The sequence below is a fragment of the Pristiophorus japonicus genome, chromosome 8 (assembly GCF_044704955.1).
Source record: "Pristiophorus japonicus isolate sPriJap1 chromosome 8, sPriJap1.hap1, whole genome shotgun sequence".
In the NCBI taxonomy this organism is placed as follows: domain Eukaryota; kingdom Metazoa; phylum Chordata; class Chondrichthyes; family Pristiophoridae; genus Pristiophorus; species Pristiophorus japonicus.
The window spans coordinates 134360829-134387640 of NC_091984.1; the positions used below are offsets into that span (position 1 = coordinate 134360829).

Genomic DNA, 26812 nt, shown 5'->3' on the forward strand with positions numbered 1-26812 from the left:
CTCCTTCCCCCCCCTCCCCCATCTCCTTCCCCCCCTCCCCCATCTCCTTTCCCCCCCATCTCCTTTCCCCCCATCTCCTTTCCCCCCCATCTCCTTCCCCCCCATCTCCTTTCCCCCCCATCTCCTTTCCCCCCCATCTCCTTTCCCCCCCATCTCCTTTCCCCACCCCATCTCCTTTCCCCCCCATCTCCTTTCCCCCCCATCTCCTTTCCCCCCCATCTCCTTTCCCCCCATCTCCTTTCCCCCCCATCTCCTTTCCCCCCCATCTCCTTTCCCCCCCATCTCCTTTCCCCCCCATCTCCTTTCCCCCCCATCTCCTTTCCCCCCCATCTCCTTTCCCCCCCATCTCCTTTCCCCCCATCTCCTTTCCCCCCATCTCCTTTCCCCCCATCTCCTTTCCCCCCCATCTCCTTTCCCCCCCATCTCCCCTTTATCCCCTTCTCCTCCCCCTCCACCCTTCTCCTCCCCCTTCCAACCCCCTCCCCCTCCTCCTCCATCCCTCCCCCTTCTCCCCATCCCTCCCCCGTCTCCCCCTTCCCTCCCTCTGCTCCCCCCCTCTCTCCCTCTACCCCCCTCCTCCCCCTCCTCTCGCTGTCAGAAACACAGACACTGACAGACAGAGAATGAGAGACACACACAGATAGACAGAGAGATAGAGACAGTGACAGTGACACACTGGAGGGGGGCATCCCAGCACGCTGTTGGAGGGCTCCCGGTGCTGCAGTCGGTAAGTAGAAAATGTTTTATTTATTGATTTAAAAAAAAAAAATTTTTTTCTTATTAATTTTTTTTGGATTGATTTATTGGTTGATTTATTGATGTATTTATCATTTATTATTGATGTATTTATCATTTATTATTGATGATGGCTCTTTATTTGTAAAACTGAAGTGTTTAATGTTTGTAAACTTCCTTTAAACCCCCCCCCCCCCCACCATTCCCGACGCCTGATTTGTAACCTACGCCTGATTTTCTAAAGTGTAGACAAGGTTTTTTCGAGCGTACAAAAATCTTCACTTACTCCATTCTAAGTTAGTTTGGAGTAAGTTTTCACTGACGAAACTTTGAAAACAGGCGTAAGTGGCCGGATACGCCCCCTTTTGAAAAAAAAATTCTGTTCCAAAGTGAAACTGTTCTAACTGACTAGAACTGGAGCAAACTAAATGACGAGAATTCCGATTTCTAAGATACTCCGTTCTACACTAGTTGCTCCTAAAAATCAGGAGCAAATCATGTGGAAACTTGGGCCATTGTGTGGAAAGTTATCGAATGCGTTCTGGAAGTCCACATAAACGACACCATAGGCATTTCTTTATTTATCTCTTCAAAAACTTCAACTCGGTTAGTTGGACATGACTTAACCGTTACAAATCCATGTTGGCTCTCTGATCAATTCATATTTGTCCAAGTGCTCAGTCACTCTGTCCCTAATAAAATATTCTATTAACTTCCCCACCACAAACGTTAGACTATAATGGGCCTATCATTTCTTAGTTTATCTCTCCTCCCTTTCTTAAATAATGGAGTGACATTGGCAATTTTCCAATCCAAGGGGACAATTCCTGAATCAGGAGAGTTTTGGAAGATTATGACTGGAGCATTTACAATTTCCTCACCACCTTTTCATATCCTGGGGTGGAAACCATCAGGTCCTGCAGATTTATCTATCTTTCGTCTCATTGCCTCCATTACCATTTTTTAAAAAACTTATATTAAATCTATTAAATCCCTCCCCTTGTTTTAGTTTTCCTTTACCTCTGATGCTTTATCCTTTCCTCTACTGTGAAGATCGAGACAAGGTAAGTATTTAGCAAGCAGAAGAGGAAAAGAAGGAATTTCAAGTGATCAACATTATGTCCATTGGTACACTTTGACTGTTTTTTTGGTCAACTGGCTATGTAACATGAGGAAACCCATCAGCATGTTGTAAGAAGTCATAGTGGAAATATATCGCCGGTCAGTCAGCATCTGTGAAGAGAAGACAAGTTCATGTTTCATTTGTAACCCCTTGTCAGAACAAAAAAACTGAAAGGCCCTCGTTGTCATGGATTTCTTAGTCAGTCTTTGAAAGTATGCAGTGTCTTTAGTGTTGAAAGGAGAACTTAGATTTACTAAGTATCTCCAACATCCCAAAATGCTTCAGATATATTCAGTTGCTTTGAAATCGTCAATAAGATAGTGTTATCAAAATGCACATCAGTGTAGCTGTGGTCGTAAGTGCATAAAATGCCAATAATATTTTGTGAATATGTTTTTTTTTAAACAGGAAGAGCTGCTCTTCACTTCATCATCAGATCAATCTTCCCCAGTCTCACCATGTAGTAAGACCAGTGACTGCTCTTCTCCAGCACGAGAGTTAAAAGTCAAGAGTTCAACCGAGGCAAAGCCTGATGAGTTAGTACCAGGTATGAATTCTGCATTTTATTTAATATTACCTCTGTCAAAATGTCCCAGATATAGGCATCATTCATTTCCATTGGAAGGCAGGCTTGTATTTGAAAGCTATATGCCACTTGGAAACAGCTGCAAGATATTGCTCACCTTGGTTGAACTTTATTCATCAAATAGGACCCATATCGTGTTTAAAACAGGAAGCAGATTATCACCTTCTGACAGACCTGAGATGGTTATTGATGTGTTAGCCCTCAATGTTGCATTAAATTATTTCAAGATGACTTTTATTCAGTCTCTCTTCTTCAGCAAATGATTAAGATCATTTCCTTGTGTGTTTTTCTTGGATTTGTTCAATTTGTGAGAGCGATGGAGTTGGTGACAAATTCACTGAACCCAACAGAATTAACCTTGTCTAATGGAATTAGCTCGGGGTGCTTGAGCATAATTGCCACCAGTAATTCAGTGTGCTGTCTACTGCATATTTCAGTTAGTTCAGACAGTTTAACAAATGACTGCTCTCCGATTTAAATCAAAGTATTCAAAAAAAATGTAATAATTCTTAGACTGGTGTGAAAAGAGCAGCAGAGATCAGACTTGCTGAATATATTGAAGGACCTTTTTAAAGTCAGTTTTTATTGGTGATTTTAACAAACAAAAAAAATGTTTGTAGTTATTTTTAGTAGCAAATGCTCCGACTTAATTTTCAACGTCACTCGACCTCAAAATACAAACAAAGTAAATTAATAATTTGAACAGTTATTTGAACATTTTGCAGACATTACTTTTATGGTCCTCTTCTTGCCCTGCCAAGAATCATCCCCACCAAGCTGTTCAGTTTATGACCATTTAAAGAATATTCGTTTCCTACCAGCTCAGAGCTGGAATTAATTCTTCAATTTCCCACTCCACCTCATAGAATCGCGGTTCCATTCCTGCATATACGCACACATTTGCGCCCCTGTTCTCCTGCAGCCCATGCTGTGGTTGCCTTAGATAGAAAAATAGTGCACTGTGATTTGATGTCTTTAGTTAATTCATCAAGGACAGGCAAATGCATTCAGAGAAAGATTATTTTTTTTAATCAACTGCTCACTCAGACGCTGGCACATGACAAGGAGGCAGACAGACAACACACCAGTTTTACCAAGAGGCATCATCAGGATCAACTATATGCTATATAAAAGTAAAACTTTTCTGATGTTGATGACTTTGTTACTTCCCGACTTGATTACTCCAAAGCACACCTGGTTGGCCTCCCACATTCTACCCTATGTAAACTTGAGATCATCCAAAACTCGGCAGCCGTGTCCTAACTCTCACTAAGTCCTGCTCACCCATCACCCCTGTGCTCGCCGACCTACATTGGCTCCCGGTTAAGCAACGTCTCTATTTCAAAATTCTCATCCTTGTTTTCAGATCCCCCCATGACCTTGCCCCTCCCTATCTCTGTAATCTCCTCCAACCCCACAATCCTCCCCCCCCCCCCCCCGAGATGTTTGCACTCCTCAAATTCTGCTCTCTTGAGCATCCCTGATTATAACTGTTCAACAATTAATGGCCATGCCTTCAGCTGCAGAGGCCCCAAGTTCTGGAACTCTCTCCCTAAACCGTTCTGCCCCTCTACCCTTCTTTCCTCCTTTAAAACCTACCTCTTTGATCAAGCTTTTGGTCATCTGCCGTAATTTCTTATGTGCTCGATGTCCAATTTATTTGTTTTGTCTTAAAACACTCCTGTGAAGCCCCTTGGGACGTTTTGCTACATTAAAGGCAGCTATATAAATACAAATTGTTGTTGGGTGATGATACCTTCTCCCTTAATAAAGCCTTCCCTCCTGGCTATATCTTGCACCACTTGTCCTGTCCAGACCGCCACGGTGGTGGCGTGGCTCTTGTCACCAAATCACACCTTTGGTCTGTTCCCCTACTCCCCTGGCACCTTCTCCTTTGAACGTCTCGCCTTGCTCCACCCTTCTTGCCTCTCGTTTAAAATCCTCATTCTTTACTACCCACCCAAGTACCATGTCAAGTTTCGTACCGATAGCTTCACTGCTTTCCTCCCTCAGCCTCTGCACCAACCGACTTCTCATCCTCGGTGATTTCAATCTTCTTCTCAACTCATCATGCTCTCTCCAGAGTTCTCTGCTCTCTTGTCCTCCCCTAATCTCTCCCTCCATATTAAATCCCCATACTTATATTCACAGCTACCCCCTTGACCTTGCCATCTCACGTGGCCTCTACTCTCATCGTGTCAATCACAGATAAGGTCATCTCTGATCATTTCCTTTTATCACTCTCTACTTGCATCCAATCCCAATCCTACTTCCTTCTGTGTCCACACTTGGAAAAACTCTCCCCTAAGTCACTTTATTTTTTATTCATGAGATGTGGGCGTCACTGGCAAGACCAACATTTATTGCCCATCGCTAATTACTCTTAAGGTGGTGGTGAGTCGCCGCCTTAAACTGCCACATTCCGTGTGGTGAAGTTACTCCCACAGTGATTTTGTCGTAGCGGTTTGGTAGGCCACTTCAGAGGGCAGTTAAGAGTCAACCACCATGTCCAGCTAGATCTGGCGATGAATGGCTAAACCAGTTGTCTACTATCAAGTCTGCGTTCCTTGGACTCAAGGTAGTGGATATGTGGGCCATACCAGGAGAAATGACCTGGGTGAGAGAGAGTAAAGGTTTTAATGGGGACAAGGCATCCAAGGGTATGACTGAGCAAATCGGTAGCTGCAGAAAAGGAGTCACATATAGGCTAGTCCGGGTGTAGACAGCAGATTGCCTTCCCTGAAGGGCATTACTGAACCAGATGGGTTTTTAGGACAATCCGGTAGTTACATGGTCACCAGAGGGACCACCTATGGTGATGATGATGATTACTGACACTAGCTTTCTTCTTCCAGATTTATTTAATTAACTGAATTTAAATTCCACAGCTGCTGTGGTGGGATTTGAACTTGTGTCTCTGGATTACTAGTCCAGCAACATTACCACTATGATACTGTTCCCAATAATTACTTGCATTGGCATTTTCATACTCTTATCCTTAGGCCTTCCATTCGCCATGACATTTCTGCAACTACCGATTTGCTCAGTCAAACCCTTGGATGCCCTTGTCCCCATTAAAACCTTTACTCTCTCTCACCCAGGTCATTTCACCTGGTACGGCCCACATATTCACTACCTTGAGTCCAAGGAATGAAGACTTCATGGTAGACAACTGGTTTAGCCATTAGTCACCAGATCTAGCTGGACCACATAAAGCATTATCGGGTCCTACACTTTACAAAACTGCTCGCTATTCCAGGAGCTGTGGAGGCTGGGTCATTGAATAGACTGTTCCCAATAATTACTTGCATTGGCATTTTCATACTCTTATCCTTAGGCCTTCCATTCGCCATGACATTTCTGCAACTACCGATTTGCTCAGTCATACCCACCTGTCTAGGTGAGCTAAACAGATTTTTGAGCGAAAAGGGAGTAAAGAGTTATGGGGAGCGGACAGGGAATTGGAGCTGAGTCCATGGTCAGATCAGCCTTGGTCTTATTGAATGGCGGAGCAGGCACGAGGGGTCAAATGGGCTACTCCTGCTCCTATTTCTTATGTTCTTATGTTCTCTTTCCCACTACAAGCCATCTTCCTAAACCCCTTTCCCCTGCCTCTTCCACCATCACCTCCAACAACAAGTGTGAGGAGCTCATGGACATCTTTGTCACTAAGAATGAGACCATCTATTCAGCTGCCTCTGCCGCTTTCCTCCCTTCTCACCGGGTCAAACTTCCCTTTAGGTTGCCCCCTGCTCTAGCCCTGAACGGCATCTTTCTCTTTCTCTTGTATCTCTCCTCGTGCCCTCTCCAAGCTCATCTTGTCCATAAGCCTCATCTCTTGCTTCCTGGACCCTATTGACACTAAACTGCTGACCACACAACTTCCCTTCCTGGGCCCCATATTACCTGATATTGTTAATGTTTCCTTTTCTTCAGGTACTTTTCCCCCTCCCCTTCAAATCTGCCATTATCAACCCCTCCTCCACAAACCCACCTATGACCTTTGTCCACACAAACTACCACCCCAGCTTAAACCTCCCTTTCTTTTCCAAAGTCCTTGAATGTGTTGTTGCTTCCCAAATCTGTGCCCATCTTTCCCGCAATTCCACATTTGAATCCCTCAACAAAGTCCCAAATGACATCCTATGTGACTCTGACCGTGCTAAGCTATCTCTGCTCATCCTTCTTGATCTGTCTTCAACTTTTGACATGTTTGACCACACCATCCTCCTCCAATACCTCTCCTCCGTTGTCGAACTCGGTGGGACTGCCTTCACCTGGTTTCATTCTTATCCAGTCCTAACCAGCAAATCACCTGCTGTAGCTTCTCTTTCCACTCCTGCACTGTTGATGCTGGAGACCCCAAGGACCTATGCTTTGCCCCCTCCAATTTCTCCTCTACATGCTGCTCCTCGGCAACGGTATCCTAAAACAGAACATCAGGTTCCAAATTCACGCTGATGGCACCCAGCTCTACCTCACCACAACGGCCCCTCCACTGTCTCTGATTTATCACCTTGCTTGTCCATTGGTGGATGAGAAGAAATTTCCATCATCTAAATATTGGGAAGACCAAAACCATTTTCCCCGGTCCCTGTCGCAAACTCCATTCCCCAGCCACTGACTCCATCCCTATCCCTGGCAACTGTCTGAGCCAGACCGTTGGCAGCCTTGATAAATTTAGGGAGCTTGGAGTTAAATTTAAAAAGTAGTACCTCAAAAGTAGTAATCTCAGGATTGCTACCAGTGCCGCGTGCTAGTCAGAGTAGGAATTGCAGGATAGTTCAGATGAATACGTGGATTGAGGAGTGGTGCAGAAGGGAGGGATTCAAATTCCTGGGACATTGGAACCGGTTCTGGGGGAGGTGGAACCAGTACAAACCGGACGGTCTGCACCGAGGCAGGACCGGAACCAATATACTAGGGGGAGTGTTTGCTAGTGCTGTTGGGGAGGAGTTAAACTAATATGACAGGGGGATGGTAACCCATGCAGGGAGGCAGAGGGAAGAATAATGGGGGCAGAAGCAAAAGATAGAAAAAAGAAAAGTAAAAGTGGAGGGCAGGGAAACCCAAGGCAAAAATAAAAAAGGGCCACATTGCAGCAAAATTCCAAAAGGGCAAAATGTGTTAAAAAGACAAGCCTGAAAGCTCTGTGCCTCAATGCAAGGAATATTCGTAATAAGATGGACGAATTAACTGCACAGGCAGCAGTTAATGAATATAATATAATTAGCATCACGGAGCCATGGCTCCAGGATGACCAAGGCTGGGAACTCAACATCCAGGGGTATTCAACATTCACGAAGGCTAGACAGAAAGGAAAAGGAGGTGGGGTAGCGTTGCTGGTTAAAGAGGAAATTAACGCAACAGTAAGGAAGGACATTAGCTCGGATGATGTGGAATCTGTATGGGCGGAGCTGCGGAATACCAAAGGGCAGAAAACGCTAGTGGGAGTTGTGTACAGACCACCAAACAATCGTAATGAGGTTGGTGACAGCATCAAACAAGAAATTAGGAATGCATGAAATAAAGGTACAGCAGTTATCATGGGTGACTTTAATCTACATATAGATTGGGCTAACCAAACTGGTAGCAATACGGTGAGGAGGATTTCCAGGCGTGTATTAGGGATGGTTTTCCAGACCAATATGTCGAGGAATCAACTAGAGGGCTGGCCATCCTAGACTGGGTGATGTGTAATGAGAAAGGACTAATTAGCAATCTTGTTGTGCGAGGCCCCTTGGGGAAGAGTGACCATAATATGGTAGAATTCTTTATTAAGATGGAGTGTGACACAGTTAATTCAGAGACTAGGGTCCTGAACTTAAGGAAAGGTAACTTCGATGGTATGAGACGTGAATTGGCTAGAATAGACTGGCAAATGATAATTAGAGGGTTGAAGGTGGATAGGCAACGGCAAACATTTAAAGATTACATGGATGAACTTCAACAAATGTACATACCTGTCTGGAGTAAAAATAAAACTGGGAAGGTGGCTCAACCGTGGCTAACAAGTGAAATTAAGGATAGTGTTAAATCCAAGGAAGAGGCATATAAATTGGCCAGAAAAAGCAGAAAACCTGAGGACTGGGAGAAATTTAGAATTCAGCAGAGAAGGACAAAGGTTTTAATTAGGAGGGGGAAAATAGAGTATGAGAGGAAGCTTGCCAGGAACATAAAAACTGACTGCAAAAGCTTCGATCCATATGTGAAGAGAAAAAGATTAGCGAAGACAAGCGTAGGTCCATTGCAGTCAGATTCAGGTGAATTTTTATAATGGGGAACAAAGAAATGGCAGACCAGTTGAACAAATACTTTGGTTCTGTCTTCATGAAGGAAGACACAAATAACCTTCGGAAGTACTAGGGGACCGAGGGTCTAGTGAGAAGGAGAAACTGAAGGATATCCTCATTAGGCGGGAAATTGTGTTAGGGAAATTGAGCGGATTAAAGGCAGATAAATCCCTGGGGCCTGATAGTCTGCATCCCAGAGTACTTAAGGAAGTGGCCCTAGAAATAGTGGATGCATTGGTGATCATTTTCCAACAGTCTATCGACTCTAGATCAGTTCCTGGAGGGTAGTTAATGTAACACTACATTTTAAAAAAGGAGAGAGAGAGAAAACGGTTAATTATAGACCGGTTAACCTGACATCAGTAGTGGGGAAAATGTTGGAATCAATCATTAAAGATGAAATAGCAGCGCATTTGGAAAGCAGTGACAGGATCGATCCAAGTCAGCATGGATTTATGAAAGGGAAATCATGCTTGACAAATCTTCTGGAATTTTTTGAGGATGTAACTAATAAAGTGGACAAGGGAGAACCAGTGGATGTGGTGTATTTGGACTTTCAAAAGGTTTTTGACAAGGTCCCACACAAGAGATTGGTGTGCAAAATCAAAGCACATGGTATTGGGGTAATGTACTGATGTGGATAGGGAACTGGTTGGCAGACAGGAAGCAGAGAGTCGGGATAAACGGGTCCTTTTCAGAATGGCAGGCAGTGACTAGTGGGGTGCCGCAGGGCTCAGTGCTGGGACCCCAGCTCTTTACAATATACATTAACGATTTGATTGAAGGAATTGAGTGTAATATCTCCAAGTTTGCAGATGACACCAAGCTGGTTGGCGGTGTGAGTTGTGAGGAGGATGCTAAGAGGCTGCATGGTGACTTAGACAGGTTAGGTGAGTGGGCAAATGCATGGCAGATGCAGGAGAATATGGATAAATGTGAGGTTATCCATTTTGGGGGCAAAAACATGAAGGCAGAATATTATCTGAATGGCGGAAGATTAGGAAAAGGGGAGGTGCAACGAGACCTGGGTGTCATGGTTGAAAGTTGACATGCAGGTACAGCAGGCGGTAAAGAAGGCAAATGGTACGTTGGCCTTCATAGCTTGGGGATTTGAGTATAGGAGCAGGGAGGTCTTGCTGCAGTTGTACAGGGCCTTGGTGAGGCCTCACCTGGAATATTATGTTCAGTTTTGGTCTTCTAATCTGAGGAAGGACGTTCTTGCTATTGAGGGAGTGCAGCGAAGGTTCACCAGACTGATTCCCAGGATGGCTGGACTGACATATGAGGAGCGACTTGATCAACTGGGCCTGTATTCACTGGAGTTTAGAAGGATGAGAGGAGATCTCATAGAAACATCTAAGATTCTGACAGGACTGGACAGGTTAGAAACATAGAAACTAGGTGCAGGAGCAGGCCATTCAGCCCTTCTAGGCTGCACCGCCATTCAATGAGTTCATGGCTGAACATGAAACTTCAGTACCCCCTTCCTGCTTTCTCGCCATACCCCTTGATCCCCCGAGTAGTAAGGACTTCATCTAACTCCCTTTTGAATATATTCAGTGAATTGGCCTCAACTACTTTCTGTGGTAGAGAATTCCACAGGTTCACCACTCTCTCTGGGTGAAGAAGTTTCTCCTCATCTCGGTCCTAAATGGCTTAGCCCTTATCCTTAGACTGTGACCCCTGGTTCTGGACTTCCCCAACATTGGGAACATTCTTCCTGCATCTAACCTGTCGAAATCCGTCAGAATTTTAAACGTTTCTATGAGGTCCCCTCTCATTCTTCTGAACTCCAGTGAATACAAGCCCAGTTGATCCAGTCTTTCTTGATAGGTCAGTCCCACCATCCCGGGAATCAGTCTGGTGAATTTTCGCTGCACTCCCTCAATAGCAAGAATGTCCTTCCTCAAGTTAGGAGACCAAAACTGTACACAATACTCCAGGTGTGGTCTCACCAAGGCCCTGTACAACTGTAGCAACACCTCCCTGCCCCTGTACTCAAATCCCCTCGCTATGAAGGCCAACGTGCCATTTGCTTTCTTAACCGCCTGCTGTACCTGCATGCCAACCTTCAATGACTGATGTACCATGACACCCAGGTCTCGTTGCACCTTCCCTTTTCCTAATCTGTCACCATTCAGATAATAGTCTGTCTCTCTGTTTTTACCACCAAAGTGGATAACCTCACATTTATCCACATTATACTTCATCTGCCATGCATTTGCCCACTCACCTAACCTATCCAAGTCACTCTGCAGCCTCATAGCATCCTCCTCGCAGCTCACACTGCCACTCAACTTAGTGTCATCCGCAAATTTGGAGATACTACATTTAATCCCCTCGTCTAAATCATTAATGTACAATGTAAACAGCTGGGGCCCCAGCACAGAACCTTGCGGTACCCCACTAGTCACTGCCTGCCATTCTGAAAAGTACCCATTTACTCCTACTCTTTGCTTCCTGTCTGACAACCAGTTCTCAATCCACGTCAGCACACAACCCCCAATCCCATGTGCTTTAACTTTGCACATTAATCTCTTGTGTGGGACCTTGTCGAAAGCCTTCTGAAAGTCCAAATATACCACATCAACTGGTTCTCCCTTGTCCACTTTGTTAGTTACATCCTCAAAAAATTCCAGAAGATTTGTCAAGCATGATTTCCCTTTCACAAATCCATGCTGACTTGGACCTATCATGTCACCATTTTCCAAATGCGCTGCTATGACATCCTTAATAATTGATTCCATCATTTTACCCACTACTGAGGTCAGGCTGACCGGTCTATAATTCCCTGTTTTCTCTCTCCCTCCTTTTTTAAAAAGTGGGGTTACATTGGCTACCCTCCACTCGATAGGAACTGATCCAGAGTCAATGGAATGTTGGAAAATGACTGTCAATGCATCCGCTATTTCCAAGGCCACCTCCTTAAGTACTCTGGGATGCAGTCCATCAGGCTCTGGGGATTTATCGGCCTTCAATCCCATCAATTTCCCCAACACAATTTCCCGACTAATAAAGATTTCCCTCAGTTCCTCCTCCTTACTAGACCCTCTGACCCCTTTTATATCCGGAAGGTTGTTGGTGTCCTCCTTAGTGAATACTGAACCAAAGTACTTGTTCAATTGGTCTGCCATTTCTTTGTTCCCCATTATGACTTCCCCTGATTCTGACTGCAGGGGCCTACGTTTGTCTTTACTAACCTTTTTCTCTTTACATACCTATAGAAACTTTTGCAATCCGCCTTAATGTTCTCTGCAAGCTTCTTCTCATACTCCATTTTCCCTGCCCTAATCAAACCCTTTGTCCTCCTCTGCTGAGTTCTAAATTTCTCCCAGTCCCCAGGTTCGCTGCTATTTCTGGCCAATTTGTATGTTACTTCCTTGGCTTTAATACTATCCCTGATTTCCTTAGATAGCCACGGTTGAGCCACCTTCCCTTTTTTATTTTTACGCCAGACAGAAATGTACAATTGTTGTAGTTCATCCATGCGGTCTCTAAATGTCTGCCATTGCCCATCCACAGTCAACCCCTTAAGTATCATTTGCCAATCTATCCGAGCCAATTCACGCCTCATACCTTCAAAGTTACCCTCTTTAAGTTCTGGACCATGGTCTCTGAATTAACTGTATCATTCTCCATCCTAATGCAGAATTCCACCATATTATGGTCACTCTTCCCCAAGGGGCCTCGCACAATGAGATTGCTAATTAGTCCTCTCTCATTACACAACACCCAGTCTAAGATGGCCTCCCCCCTAGTTGGTTCCTCAACATATTGGTCTAGAATACCATCCCTTATGCACTCTAGGAAATCCTCCTCCACCGCATTGCTTCCAGTTTGGTTAGCCCAATCTATGTGCATATTAAAGTCACCCATTATAACTGCTGCACCTTTATTGCATGCATCCCTAATTTCCTGTTTGATGCCCTCCCCAACATCACTACTACTGTTTGGAGGTCTGTACACAACTCCCACTAACGTTTTTTGCCCTTTGGTGTTCTGCAGCTCTACCCATATAGATTCCACATCATCCAAGCTAATGTCTTTCCTAACTATTGCATTCATCTCTTTAACCAGCAATGCTACCCCTCCTCCTTTTCCTTTTATTCTATCCTTCCTGAATGTTGAATACCCCTGGATGTTGAGTTCCCAGCCCTGATCATCCTGGAGCCATGTCTCCGTAATCCCAATCACATCATATTTGTTAACATCTATTTGCACAGTTAATTCATCCACCTTATTGCGGATACTCCTTGCATTAAGACACAAATCCTTCAGGCTTGTTTTTTTAATACCCTTTGTCCTTTTCGAATTTTGCTGCACAGTGGCCCCTCTTGTTCTTTGCTCCGGGTTTCTCTGCCCCGCACCCCTCCTCATCTCCTTTCTGTCTTTTGCTTCCTTTTTGTCTCCTTCTGTCTCCCTGCATTGGTTCCCATCCCCCTGCCATATTAGTTTAACTCCTCCTCAACAGCACTAGCAAACACTCCCCCTAGGACATTGGTTCCGGTCCTGCCCAGGTGCAGACCGTCCGGTGTGTACTGGTCCCACCTCCCCCAGAACCGGTTCCAATGCCTCAGGAATTTGAATCCCTCCCTGCTGCACCACTGCTCATGCCACCTATTCATCTGCGCTATCCTGCGATTCCTACTCTGACTAGCACGTGGCACTGGTAGCAATCCTGAGATTACTACTTTTGAGGTCCTACTTTTTAATTTAGCTCCTAGCTCCTTAAATTCTTTTCCAAGGACCTCGTCCCTTTTTTTACCTATGTCGTTGGTACCAATGTGCACCACGACAACTGGCTGTTCTCCCTCCCATTTCAGAATGTCCTGCACCCGCTCCGAGACATCCTTGACCCTTGCACCAGGGAGGCAACATACCATCCTGGAGTCTCGGTTGCGGCCGCAGAAACGCCTATCTATTCCCCTCACCATTGAATCCCCTATCACTATCGCGCTCCCACTCTTTTTCCTGCCCTCCTGTGCAGCAGAGCCAGCCACGGTGCCATGAACTTGGTTAGATGCGGGAAGAATGTTCCAGATGTTGGGGAAATCCAGAATCAGAGAACGCAGTCTAACGATAAGGGGTAAGCCATTTAGGACTGAGATGAGGAGAAACTTCTTCACTTAGAGAATTGTTAACCTGTGGAATTCCCTAACGCCGAGTTGTTGATGCCAGTTCATTGGATATATTTAGGAGGGAGTTAGATATGGTCCTTACAGCTAAAGGGATCAAGGGATATGGAGAGAAAGCAGGAAAGAGGTACTGAGGTGAATGATCAGCCATGATCTTATTGAATGGTTATGCAGACTCGAAGGGCCGAATGGCCTACTCCTGCACCGATTTTCTATCTTTCTGTTTCTATGTCCTATTTACCCTGAGCTGAGCTTCTGATCATACATCGGCTTTATCACCAAGACCTCCAACACAGCGTAACATGCCCGTCTCCGCCTTTGCCACAGCTCATCTGCTGCTGAGACCCTCATCTTTGCCTCTGTTACGTCTAGATTTGACTATTCCAACGCTTGACTATTCCTGGTTGGCCACATAGCTACCACCGTACACAAATCTGAGCTCATCAGAAACTCTGCTGCCTGGATCCTATCCTAACTCGCAAGAAGTCCCGTTCACCTGTTGCCCCTGTACTCACTGATCTCCATTGGCTCCCAGTCCAGCAACGCCTTGATTTTAAAATTCTCATCCTTGTTTTCATATCCCTTCATAGCCTCACCCCTCCTTCTCTCTCTGTAACCTCCTCCATCCCTACAACCGTGCTAGATATCTGTGCTCTCCTAATTCTGGCCTCTTGCGCATCCCCGATTTCCATTCCCCCCCTTCCCTCTCCCCCCCCCCCCCCCCCCCCCCCCATTGACAGCTGTGCCGTCAGCCTTCAGTTGCAAAGGCCTTAAACTCTGGAATTCCCTCCCTAAACCTCTGCCTTGCCACCTCTCTCTCTCCTTTTATGACTTTCCTTTAAAACCTACTTCTCCGACCAAATTTTTTGTCATGAATTTTGCTCGCAGTATGTTATATGTTAATAAACTTGATTTAGTCTCTAAACTTAAAAATGCTGCTGTTCCTTTCCATTCTATGGTGTTACTACTTGGGATAGTTACAGCTGCTTTCACTGCTGGCGGGAAATGTACCAAAGGTTTTGGGCGGCGGGAGGGGGAAGGTGTGTCGAGAGAGGAAGAATCCGAGAGCCCAATTGTCTTCAGCTTCTTTATCAATGACCTTCCTTCCGTCAGTATCAGGAATTATGAAGCAGCTCATGATGGCCGACAGCAGGACCTGCATAATTTCAACGTCTGGCTGACAAGTGGCAGCTAGCAACTGTACTACACAGGTGCCAAGTCATGATTTCAAATGAGAGAAAGCCTCACACACACTCTCCCACCACACTGACATTAACACACGCACACTCTCTCTCCCCACACAGACATTAACACACACATACACATACACTCTCCCCACAATGACATTAACACACACACACACACACACGCACACTCTCACCCCACACTGCTGGTCAACAGTACCATTATCGCCGACTCCCCCACCATCGACGTCTTTTGGGTCACCATTTGCCAGAAGCTAAGCCGAACAGCCATGTCAACATTGTGGCTACTAGGAAAGGGTAGAGACTGGGTATTCTGCAATGAGTGGCTCAGATTAGAAGTATAATGTAATTCTCACCACTTGCCTTGGATGCAGCCTCTTGAACACTCAACATACTTGATACCAGCTTGATACTGGAGTTAAAATATCCACCCCCTTCACCACCAATGCCGTATGTACGTGCTACAGGAGGCACTGCTAAATTTCCCTCCCTAATGATCTCTCATGGAGAAGGGACCGAGTGTAACGTAGCCAAGTTTGCTGACGATACAAAGATGGGAGGAAAAGCAATGTGTGAGGAGGACACAAAAAATCTGCAAAAGGACATAGACAGGCTAAGTAAGTGGGCAAAAATTTGGCAGATGGAGTATAATATTGGAAAGGGTGAGGTCATGCACTTTGGCAGAAAAAAAATCAAAGAGCAAGTTATTATTTAAATGGAGAAAGATTGCAAAGTACCGCGTACAGCAGGACCTGGGAGTACTTGTGAAACACAAAAGGATAGTATGCAGGTACAGCAAATGATCAGGAAGTCCAATGGTATCTTGGCCTTTATTGCAAAGGGGATGGATTATAAAAGCAGAGCAGTCTTGCTACAGCTATATAAGGTATTTGTGAGGCCACACCTGGAATATTGCGTGCAGTTTTGGTTTCCATATTTATGAAAGGATATATTTGCTTTGGAGGCAGTTCAGAGAAGGTTCACTAGGTTGATTCCTGAGATGAGGGGGTTGACTTATGAGGAAAGGTTGAGTAGGTTAGCCTCCACTCATTGGAATTTAGAAGAATGAGAGGTGATCTTATCGAAACGTATAAAGTTATGAGGGGGCTTGACTAGGTGGATGCAGAGAGGATGTTTCCACTTATAGGAGAGACTAGAACTAGGGGACATAATCTTAGAATAAGGGGCCGCCCATTTAAAACTGAGATGAGGAGTAATTTCTTCTGAGGGTTGCCTCAGAGAGCTGTGGAAGCTGGGTCATTGAATAAATTTAAGACCGAGATAGACAGCTTCTTAACCAATAAGGGATTAAGGGGTTATGGAGAGCATCCCACCCTCTGTAGTCGAGAATTTCAAAGATTCACCACCCTCGAAGTGAAGAAGTTTCTCATCTTAGTCCCTAATGGCCGACCCTTATTCTGAGACTGTGACCCCTGATTCTAGACTCCCCAGCCAGAGGAAGCATCCTCCCTGCATCTACTCTGTCAAGCCCTGTAAGAATTTTGTATGTTTCAATGTGATCATCTCTTATTCTTCTAAACCTTCAAAAATATAGGCCTAGTCTACTTAATCTCTCCTCAGAGGACAACTCCCCGCCCCCCCGCCCCCATCCCAGAAATAAGTCTGGTGAACCTTTGTTGCACTCCCTCCATGGCAAGTATATCGTTCCTTGGGTAAGGAGACCAAAACTGTATGGCTCAGAGACATGGACCATATACAGTAGACAGCTGAAATCGCTGGAGAAACACCATCAACGATGCCTCCACAAGATCCTACAAATCTCCTGGGAGGATAGACACACCAACATTAGCGTCCTCGACCAGGCCAACATCCCCAGCATTGAAGCACTGACCACACTTGATCAGCTCCGCTGGGCAGGCCACAGCGTTCGCATGTCAGACACGAGACTCCCAAAGCAAGCGCTCTACTCGGAACTCCTTCACGGCAAACGAGCCAAAGGTGGGCAGAGGAAACGTTACAAGGACACCCTCAAAGCCTCCCTGATAAAATGCAACATCCCCACTGACACCTGGGAGTCCCTGGCCAAAGACCGCCCTAAGTGGAGGAAGTGCATCCGGGAGGGCGCAGAACACCTTGAGTCTCATCGCCGAGAGCATGCAGAAATCAAGCGTAGGCAGCGGAAAGAGTGTGCGGTAAACCAGTTCCACCCACCCTTTCCCTCAATGACTATCTGTCCCACCTGTCATGGGGACTGTGGTTCTCATATTGGACTGTTCAGCCACCTAAGGACTCATTTTTAAGAGTGGAAACAAATCTTCCTTGATTCCGAGCGACTGCCTATAATGTATAATTGCAGTAAGACCTCTTTACTCTTATTCTCAAAACCTTTTATAATAAAGGCCAACATACCACCTGCTTTCTTAATTGCTGCTGTACCTGCATGTTAACTTTCAGTGATTGTTGAAGGTTGAGTTTGATACAGAATCTGGCAACGTTGCGGAGGCCGAATTAGGCGATAATGCATGGATGACTAGGTTTATAATTCATCTCTGTACCAAACAGAGTACCAAAGTTCGGCACGGCCGGCTTTCAGCCTGAGTGTGCAGCGGGGAAGGAGAATGCAATTGGAAGCTGAGGTTTGCAGCTTTTGACAGAAAGCGACCTGGATAGCTTCCGTCTCGTCCACATTGACGCTGCCAAGGTTGTGCTTTATTCATGATGCGTTGTGTAACAGTACGAAGAAAGTCGTGGAAGTGATGGTGATGAGAGCACACAGAGGGAGCCTGGTCACAGGCTTCAAGATTATGTCACTGAGAGAAAGCAATGTGACAGGGAAAAAGAGGAGCCCAACCATTACATACTCAAAAGGCTACAATAAAGAATAGAAAACTGCAGTTGCAAAAGGTTTAACCACATCGTTGTGCATGATGTTGGATTTTCTCTTCCCATTTGTTTTTCACAGCTGCCATTTTAGCAATAATTGATATCGGAAACAATCTTAATCCACCTGCTGTGGTTGCACAAGATGTTTCTACAGATTAGACTAGAACAGTCACTTGTTGAACTGCTGATAAGTTTTCCTGCTGACTGGTTACATCTAACCTTGTACAGTATAAATTCAGAGATGTAACTGACAGCATATTTTCTTAAATGTCACACTCCCAATATACTAACCAATAGGACAGCAATGATTGTATTGATAAGAAATTGGGAAAATATGTCTGTGGTTTGGAAGGAAAAGATGCTGAACATATAAAGGGCAAATAATTCAATAGCTGAGGAATATGTTTGGCAGCTGCCTGTGCTCGGCACTGAAGTGTTGCACACATGGGGCCCAAGTTTCCACATGATTTGCGCCTGATTTTTAGGAGCAACTGGTGGAGAATGGACTATCTTAGAAATCGCAATTCTCCACATACTTTTTTTTCTGCAGTTCTAGTCAGTTAGAACAGTTTCACTTTGGAACAGAATTTTTTCTTCAAAAGGGGGCGTGTCTGGCCACCTACGCCTGATTTCAAAGTTTCCACAGTGAAAACGTACTCCAAACTAACTTAGAATGGAGCAAGTGAAGATTTTTGTAGAACTGAAAAAACCTGTTCTACACATTAAAAAATCAGGCGCAGGTTACAAATTAGGCGTCCAGAACGAGGTGGGGGGAAGTGAAGTCATTAAATTCTACAATAAATCCTTATTTATACTTATACAAATATTATACAAATAAATCCAACCTGAATAAACATTTATAAGCAAAGAAAAGATTAAATAAAACATCTTCCTACCTGTGTGAAAGCGCTTCAGTCAGCTCAGCGGTGTGGCGTCGTTCCCGCGAACGGGAGGGAGGGAGGGGCAGTCGGGCAGTAAGCAGGCAGCAAGCAGCCTTCCACTTGAGGTGGAAGCCTTACAGTCAGCTCAGCGGTGTGGCGTCGTTCCCGCGAACGGGAGGGAGGGAGGAGGCAGCCGCTCCCGACGGCGGGCGGGGGGGGGGAAGGAGGCAGTGAGAAGGCTGCAGGAAGCCTCAGAAGTTGAGCAGCCGTTTCCCGACAGCGGGGGGGGGGGGGGGAGGGGGAGAGGCCGTCGGGAAACGGCTGCCTCAACTTCTGAGGCTTCCTGCAGCCTTCTCGCTGCTGCAAGAAGCCTCAGTGCTGATCATGGAAGGGCAATGTGCTTTTATTAAAAAATGATAAAAAAATGAACAGCTACAAAGAACTACAAAAATGGCCGAGTGCCAACTTTTCCTTCACACTGCGCGTGCGCGAACGCTCCAACACGCACGCGCAGGGTTGCCGGCACGAAAAAACTAATTTAAATGGTACCCGCCCCCTCCCACTTACAAAATCGGCGCGAGTGGTAGGCTCCGCCCCCTTGGGCGCCGCGCCAAGCAGACATGGAGCTGCAGAGCGCTCCAGAATCGCGCGTTTTTTTTCAGGCGCCGTTTTTGGCGCGAAAAACGGGCGCCCAGCTCGGAGGGGCGCCCGTTTTGTAGCGTGTGGAAACTTGGGGCTTCTGTCTCAATTTCACCGTTGCTTGAAGATGTGCAGGATTTTACAAAATTGACTCTGCGAATGTCTGGATTCAATTTTAGTCCTTGATGGACAATTTGATTAATTCTATGTATATGTATGGCTATGTGTGTGTATGTAAAGTATTTTATAAATATATTAAAACAATTCTGTTTCCTATTCCTATGTGTTCTGTGGTGTGTTTTCTGTACTGTAACGGTGACATAGTTAGCATTCGTAAAGAGAGATTAAATTGAATTTTAGTCTTGTATTTGCCTATGAATCAAAGAGTTCTGCATGTTTTATAGTTAACTTGCTGTAGTTCTGCTTTAGCACTGTACTTGTAAAATATTTTTATAGTTTTAATAACTACTTTTTGTGTTAATTTGTACAGTAATTCGAAACACGTTTGTTCCTCTGTTGCAGTGAATGTCACTTCAAATGTATTGAAGCAGAAGCCTATCCAACCAAAGCCGATTCTAATTCCAGCTTTACCTGTCGCACAGCCCAGTTCGGGCCTAACTGGGAAAACCATTATAATCCAACCAGTTCAAACTGTGCTGTCTGTCTTAAAACAGCAGCCAATAAGAATCCGCCCAGCTCCTGCTGGTGAGTGCTTTATGTTACGTTTGAAATAACTCCACAAGACTGTATATCTTAAGCTCAAACTGTTGTGACCTTGGTCTCTTTATTGTAACTCCAAAGTGAGGAGGCAGCAGGGTAGACTGCCTTTTATACCTGCTTGCCCAGGGTGTGCAGGTGACCCTTGGGTCTCCCACAGGTGCGCCCCCTGGTGGCAAGTCTTGCACGTTGGTAGTGTTTACATACATAACATTTCCCCCCCCAAAGTCTTCTACAGCAGGAAAGGGATACTGAAGGAATGATCAGCCATGATCTTATTGAATGGCGGTGCAGGCTCGAAGGGCCGAATGGCCTACTCCTGCACCTATTTTTCTATGTTTCTGTTTCGAAGTTATTTATAAATTGAGGTGATCCGGGGCTCTGTGTTCCCGGGTTGATCGCCTGAGTTGTAGTCCTGACATGGGTGAGTCGGTCGGATCACTGCGGTGTGGCTGATCTGATCGGACTGTCGGGCATAGTGGGTTCATCCTCGTGGTTGACTGCGAGGTCGATTGCTGGTTCGTTGTGTGTGGGTGGATCAATGATGGTAATGTCCTCTTCAAACTGTTCTTGGTTGTCAGTGAACCGCATGATTGTCCATTCAAAAGTTTGACAACAAACGCTCTATTCCCCTCCTTGGCTAACACAGTGCCAGTAATTCATTTGGGACCATGACCATAATTAAGAACAAACACAGGGTCATTAACCTCAATGTCACGTGATTCTGCCGCGCTATTGTGGTACATATTATGCCGGTGACGCCAGGTTTCTACATGATCATTGAGATCCGAGTGGACTAAGGAGAGCCAGGTTTTGAGTGCTCTCCATTAACAATTCTGCAGGGGGAACCCCGGTGAGCGAGTGGGGGCGCGTCCAGTAGCTGAGCAGGACCGCGATAACCTGGTCTGCAGGGAACTGTCTGTTATGCGTTTCAAGCTCTGCTTGATGGTTTGGACTGCCCGTTGGATGCGGGCTTAAATGACGTAGACCTGACATGCTTGATGCCATTGTGGGTCATGAACTCATTGAATTCCGAGCTGCTGAAGAATGATCCATTGTCACGAACAAGGTCGTCGGGCAAACCATGGGTGACGAACATGGCCCGGAGGCTTTCGATGGTGGCAGTGGACGTACATGACGACAATATTATACATTCAATCCATTTCGAGTAAGCTTCCACTGCTACTAAGAACATCTTTCCTCGAAAAGGGCCAGCGAAATCTACGTGGACCCTTGACCACGGTTTGGAGGGCCATGACAACAGACTCAGTGGGGCCTCCCTTGGTGCATTGTTCAACTGTGAGCAAGTGTTACATTGGTGTACGTATGATGCCAATTCCGAGTCAATGCCGGGCCACCAAACGTGCAACCTGGCGATAGCCTTCATCATGACTATGCCTGGGTGGGTACTGTGAAGGTCGCGTATAAACGTTTCCCTGCCTTTTTTTGGCAAAATTACACGATTCCCCCATAGGAGGCAGTCCGAATGGATGGACATTTCGTCCTTGCATCGGTGGAAAGGCTTAACTTCGTCTTCCATTTCCCCTGGGACTGCCGACCAGCTCCCATTGAGGACGCAGCTTTTTACGAGTGATAGCACCGGGTCCTGGCTCGTCCAAGTCCTGATCTGGTGAGCCGTGACAGGTGACCCCTCGCTCTCAAAAGCATCCATTACAAGGAGCAAGTCTGCGGGTTGCGTCATTTCCACCCCGGTGGTGGGCACTGGGAGCCGACTGAGAGCATCCGTACAGTTCTCAGTGCCTGGTCTGTGGCGGATTCCATAATCATACGCAGATAACATTAGTGCCCATTTTTGATGCAGGACGAAGCATTGGTGTTAATACCTTTTGCTTTCTGAGAACAACTAAATGAGCGGCTTGTGGTCGAACCGGAGCCCAAATAGGTATTGGTGCATTTTCTTAACCCCGGATACGCATGATAATGCTTTTTTTTCAACCATACCTGTTGGCTCTTTCAGCCTTAGATAAGCTTCTGGACGTATATGCAACTGGTTACAGTTTGCCTGACACATTAGCTTGCTGTAACACACAGCTGACCCTGTACAAAGATGCATCACAAGCTTGTACTAAATGTTTACACAGGTCATACAATACAAGTAACTTGTTAGAACATAGCAGGTTTCTGGCCTTGTTAAATCTCTTGAGATTAACACCAAACCCAGTCGTCACCTTTGCATAGGTGCTCAACCCCGGTAGAAAGTTACCAAAATAGTTTAATCCCAGGAACGAACGCAGCTCCGTCACATTCTGTGGTCTGGATGCATTCTTTGATGGCCTCTGTCTTGGAGTCCGTGAGTCTGATGCCATCCGCCGCAATCTTTCTCCCCAGAAATTCGACCTCTGGCACCAGGAAAACACGCTTGGAGCGTTTCAGCCTGAATCCCACTCTGTCCAGTAGCTTGAGAAACTCTTCCAAGTTGTGCAAGTGTTCGGTGGTGTTGCGGCCAGTGATCAAGATGTCAACTTGGAACACCACGGTGCACGAACCGATTTCAGCAGACTCTCCATGTTCTTCTGGAAGATGGCCGCCGTCAAGCGAATTCCAAAGGGCCATCTGTGGTATATGAACAGTCCTCTGCGTGTGTTGATGCACGTCAATTTTTTTGAAGGTTCAGCCAGCTCCTGTGTCATGTAAGCAGAGGTTAGATCCAGCTTGGTGAATGACTTCCCCCCCCCCCCCCCCTGCTAGTGTTGCAAACAGGTCATCTGCTTTGGGTAGTGGGTACTGGTCCTATAGCGAGACTCGGTTGATCGTTACCTTGCAGTCCCCGCAGTTTCTGACCGTCCCATCGCTCTTCAACACTGGCACAATTGGACTCGCTCACTCGTTGAACTCGACTTGCAGTATGATCCCCTCTTGTTGAAGTCTGTCCAGCTCGATCTCTACTTTCTCTCACATCATGTATGGAACCGCTCGGGCCTTGTGATGAACGGAACGGGACTAGATGGATCTGCACTTTGGCGCCTGTGAAGTTGCCGATGCCTGGCTCGAATAACGACGGGAATTTGTTTAGCACTTGGGCGCACGAGGCATCATCCTCCGAAGATAGTGCTTTGATGTCGTCTTAGTTCCATCGGTTCTTTCCTAGCCAGCTTCTGCCATCGCCTGGTACAATCCATGGTGGTAAATTATGCACAGCTCCATCGCACTGCCAATGTCTGGTATGTTTGGTGTAAGTGTGCAGCTTGGCGTGGATCGGGCTTAGTTTTAGCCTTTGTACCTTGTTGCCCCACAGTTTCTCAAAAGCCTTCTGGCTCATAATTGACTGACTCGCTCCCGTGTCCAATTCCATGGAAACTGGAATGCCGTTTAATTTGACTTTTCACATTATCTGAGGGCTTTTGGTGGTGAAGGTGTGTACCCCATACACTTCCTCTTCATCCTCAGGTTGAGTTGCCTCACACTCGTTCAGCGTAATCCGCGCCGGATCAGTCATCTTCTGCTGACTCTGCCATGTGGTGAGTCGCAGTGCGTCTGCACATTCGCTGGAAGTGCCCCATTGTTCCACAGCCCTTACACACCTAGTGCTTGAATCGACATTGATGGGCTCAATGATTACCCCTGCAGCGCCAACACGGTGCTAATGGATTCACATTCATGCCCCATGGCGGACTCTTGAGTCATCCTAGGTCTGGTCTCTGCAGGCGTGTCGGCCCTGCTATGTACAGTTCTGCCTGCTGAAGGCGTTATTTTATGCACAGTACTTGCCGGTGAGTTCCAATGCTGCAATGATAGCTGTTTACTGTTATCGTTCATGGACATAAAAGCCTGGGCTATCGTGATGGCCTTGCTCAGATCTAGGGATTCGCCAGACAGCAGTTTGCGAAGAATGACCTACTGGTCGATTTCAAGCACGAAAAAGTCCGGCAACACTTTCCCCAAAAATCCAGCAAATACGCAAGGTCCCGCAAGGCGTCTTAGGTCGGCGACATAGCTCGCCGTATCCTGTCCCTCGAAGCGGTGGTGCGTATAAAAGCGATACCTAGCCATCAAGATGCTCCCCTTTGGCTTGAGGTGTTCCCGAACCAGCGTGCACAACTCTTCATATGTCTTCTCCGTTGGTTTCAGCAGATTTTTGATGAGGCCATTTATCATGGACCCACAAACGGTGAGGAGAATCATCCTGCGCTTGACCGCGGTTTCTTCCATTCCCAGCTCGTTGGCCATGAAGTACTGGTCAAGACGCTCAACGAAGGCTTCCCAATCATCACCTTCATCAAATCTCTCACGAATACCAATGGCAGCCATAACTGTGAAAGTTTGTGATCTGTTCCTCGTTGCCAATTGTTACGTTTAGAATAACTCCACAAGACTGTATATCTTAAGCTCAAACTGTTGTGACCTTAGTCTCTTTATTGTAACTCCAGAGTGAGGAGGCAGTATGGTAGACTGCCTTTTATACCTCCTTGTCCAGGGTGTGCAGGTGACCCTTGGGTATCCCACAGGTGCCCCCCTGGTGGCAAGTCTTACACATTGGTAATGTTTACATACATAACACTTTGTAGTTTAAAATATTAAATTGGTGTGATTGTGGTTGTACCTTGATGGTATCCTTTGTGTTAATTATTGTATATGTCAGCAATATGTCATCTTCCTGACACACTGACTTCTCTACAAAATGGCCACGATCACACCTTGAAGACTGTTGCTGAGGTTTCCTAGCACAACTCTGTCCAGGAACCTTGAAAATGATATGGACATAGGGGTACTTCAAACTCAATGTAAAACATAGCAACAAATGTCTCTGAGGAAGGCACTGAGGGGGCAACCAAGATTACTAAAGCAGTGTCTCTGAACAGCTTTAGCTTGATGCCTTCACCTTTCTGCAGACCATGGTCTTTGACACCTGTTCCTGAAACAACTCAAACTACACATTACCAGTTCATCCACCAGGCTCACAACCACCTGCCTCATTGTGGATTCTCCAAAGCCAACAGGCTGGGGTTTTATGGAGTCTTGTGAACATCATGTGACTGGCTAAGGTACTCCCAACTCAACAGCTCTACAACTCTTTCTGTTTCAACAAACGCGAGCATACTCACAGGTGCATACATTAAAGCTCCCAACTTGATAATGACGTCATGCACATGGCATGGACTTGCTGTAACAGTCTAATAAAATGAGGATAATGCGTTGGGTGAGCTTGTTAATCAGATAGGCATTCATTTACAATGCAAAGGGGACTGTAAAGCAATAATTGCCCCTCATTGGAGAACAAAGACGGATTAAAGTGGGCTGTGGATCAAGATCTGCAATCTTCTATACTTTTCTCTCTCCATCGCATGGCTACATCTTGTAAAGATTGCTGCTGCCCTTTTGACAGGAAGGGTACTTCTTTCCCAGAGAAGTTGAGTGATCACTAAAAGCTTTTAAGAACTACTAGCCAAGCTACTTGTCAACCACATATAGGGCCCAAGTTTCCACATGATTTGCGCCTGATTTTTAGGAGCAACTGGTGGAGAACGGACTATCTTAGAAATCGCAATTCTCCACATTTTTTTTTCTGCAGTTCTAGTCAGGTAGCACAGTTCTACTTTGGAACAGAATTTTTTCTTCAAAAGGGGTCGTGTCCGGCCACTGATGCCTGATTTCAAAGTTTCCACAGTGAAAACGTACTCCAAACTAACTTAGAATGGAGCAAGTGAAGATTTTTGTAGAACTGAAAAAACCTGTTCTACACATTAAAAAATCAGGCGCAGGTTACAAATTAGGCGTCCAGAACGAGGTGGAGGTGGAGCGGGGGAGGGGAAGGGAAGTCATTAAATTCTACAATAAATCCTTATTTATACTTATACAAATATTATACAAATAAATCCAACCTGAATAAACATTTATAAGCAAAGAAAAGATTAAATAAACCATCTTCCTACCTGTGTGAAAGTGCTTCAGGCAGGCCTTTCGGGACCGAAAGCTGAACGGACCGGCCCGAGACTTCGGGCAGGACGCGTCCCCAGCACCAGATTTACAGGTAGGTGACGTTGGGTCGGGTCGGGGAGGTTCGGTTCGGTTCGGGTCGGGGGGAGGGAGGGAGAGAGAGAAGGAGAGGGAGGGAGAGAGAGAGAGAGAGAGAGAGGGAGGGAGGGAGAGGGGGAGGGAGGGGGAGGGAGGGAGAGGGGGAGGGAGGGGGAAGGTCAGGTCAGGGAGGGGGAAGGTCAGGTCGGGGAGGGGGAGGTCAGGTCGGATCCAATCCGGGGGCGGGAGCGGGAGTCGGGTCGGGTCCAGTCGGGGGGGGGAGAGAGCGGGAGCAGGAGCGAGGTTCGGGGTCGGGTCCAGTTGGGCGGGGGGGGGGGGGGTTGGAGCGGAGCGGGGGTGGGGAACGGGAATCGGGTCGGGTCCGGAGGCGGGGGGAGTGGGAGTCGGGGCGGGGGTCGGGTCGGGTCCAGTCGGGGGGGGGGGGGGGGGGGGGGAGAGGGAGCAGGGGGGTCGGGTCGGGTCCGGGGCGGGGGGCGGAGAATGGGAGCGGGATTCGGATCGGGTCCAGTCTGGGGGCGGGGGGGGAAGCGGGTGTCCGGTCGGATGGGGGGGGGAGCGGGTGTCGGGTCGGGTCGGGGGCGGGGGGGGGGGAGGAAGCAGGAGCTGGCCGTGGGAGAAGCCTTATTCATGCAGCCCCAGTGAGGCCATTCGGCCAGGGCT

At 46.5% G+C, this 26812-nt stretch overlaps 1 protein-coding gene across 1 annotated transcript in view; it reads left to right on the forward strand.

The window, feature by feature from the left end:
- The window catches only part of LOC139269165 (cyclic AMP-dependent transcription factor ATF-6 alpha-like), a 686031-nt gene that overhangs the window by 558431 nt on the left and 100788 nt on the right, over positions 1–26812 (forward strand). Inside the window, exons 5-6 of the mRNA XM_070888266.1 lie at positions 2267–2405; positions 19964–20146. Of these exons, the coding sequence (XP_070744367.1) occupies positions 2267–2405; positions 19964–20146 (322 nt within the window). The remainder of the gene's footprint in view (positions 1–2266; positions 2406–19963; positions 20147–26812) is intronic.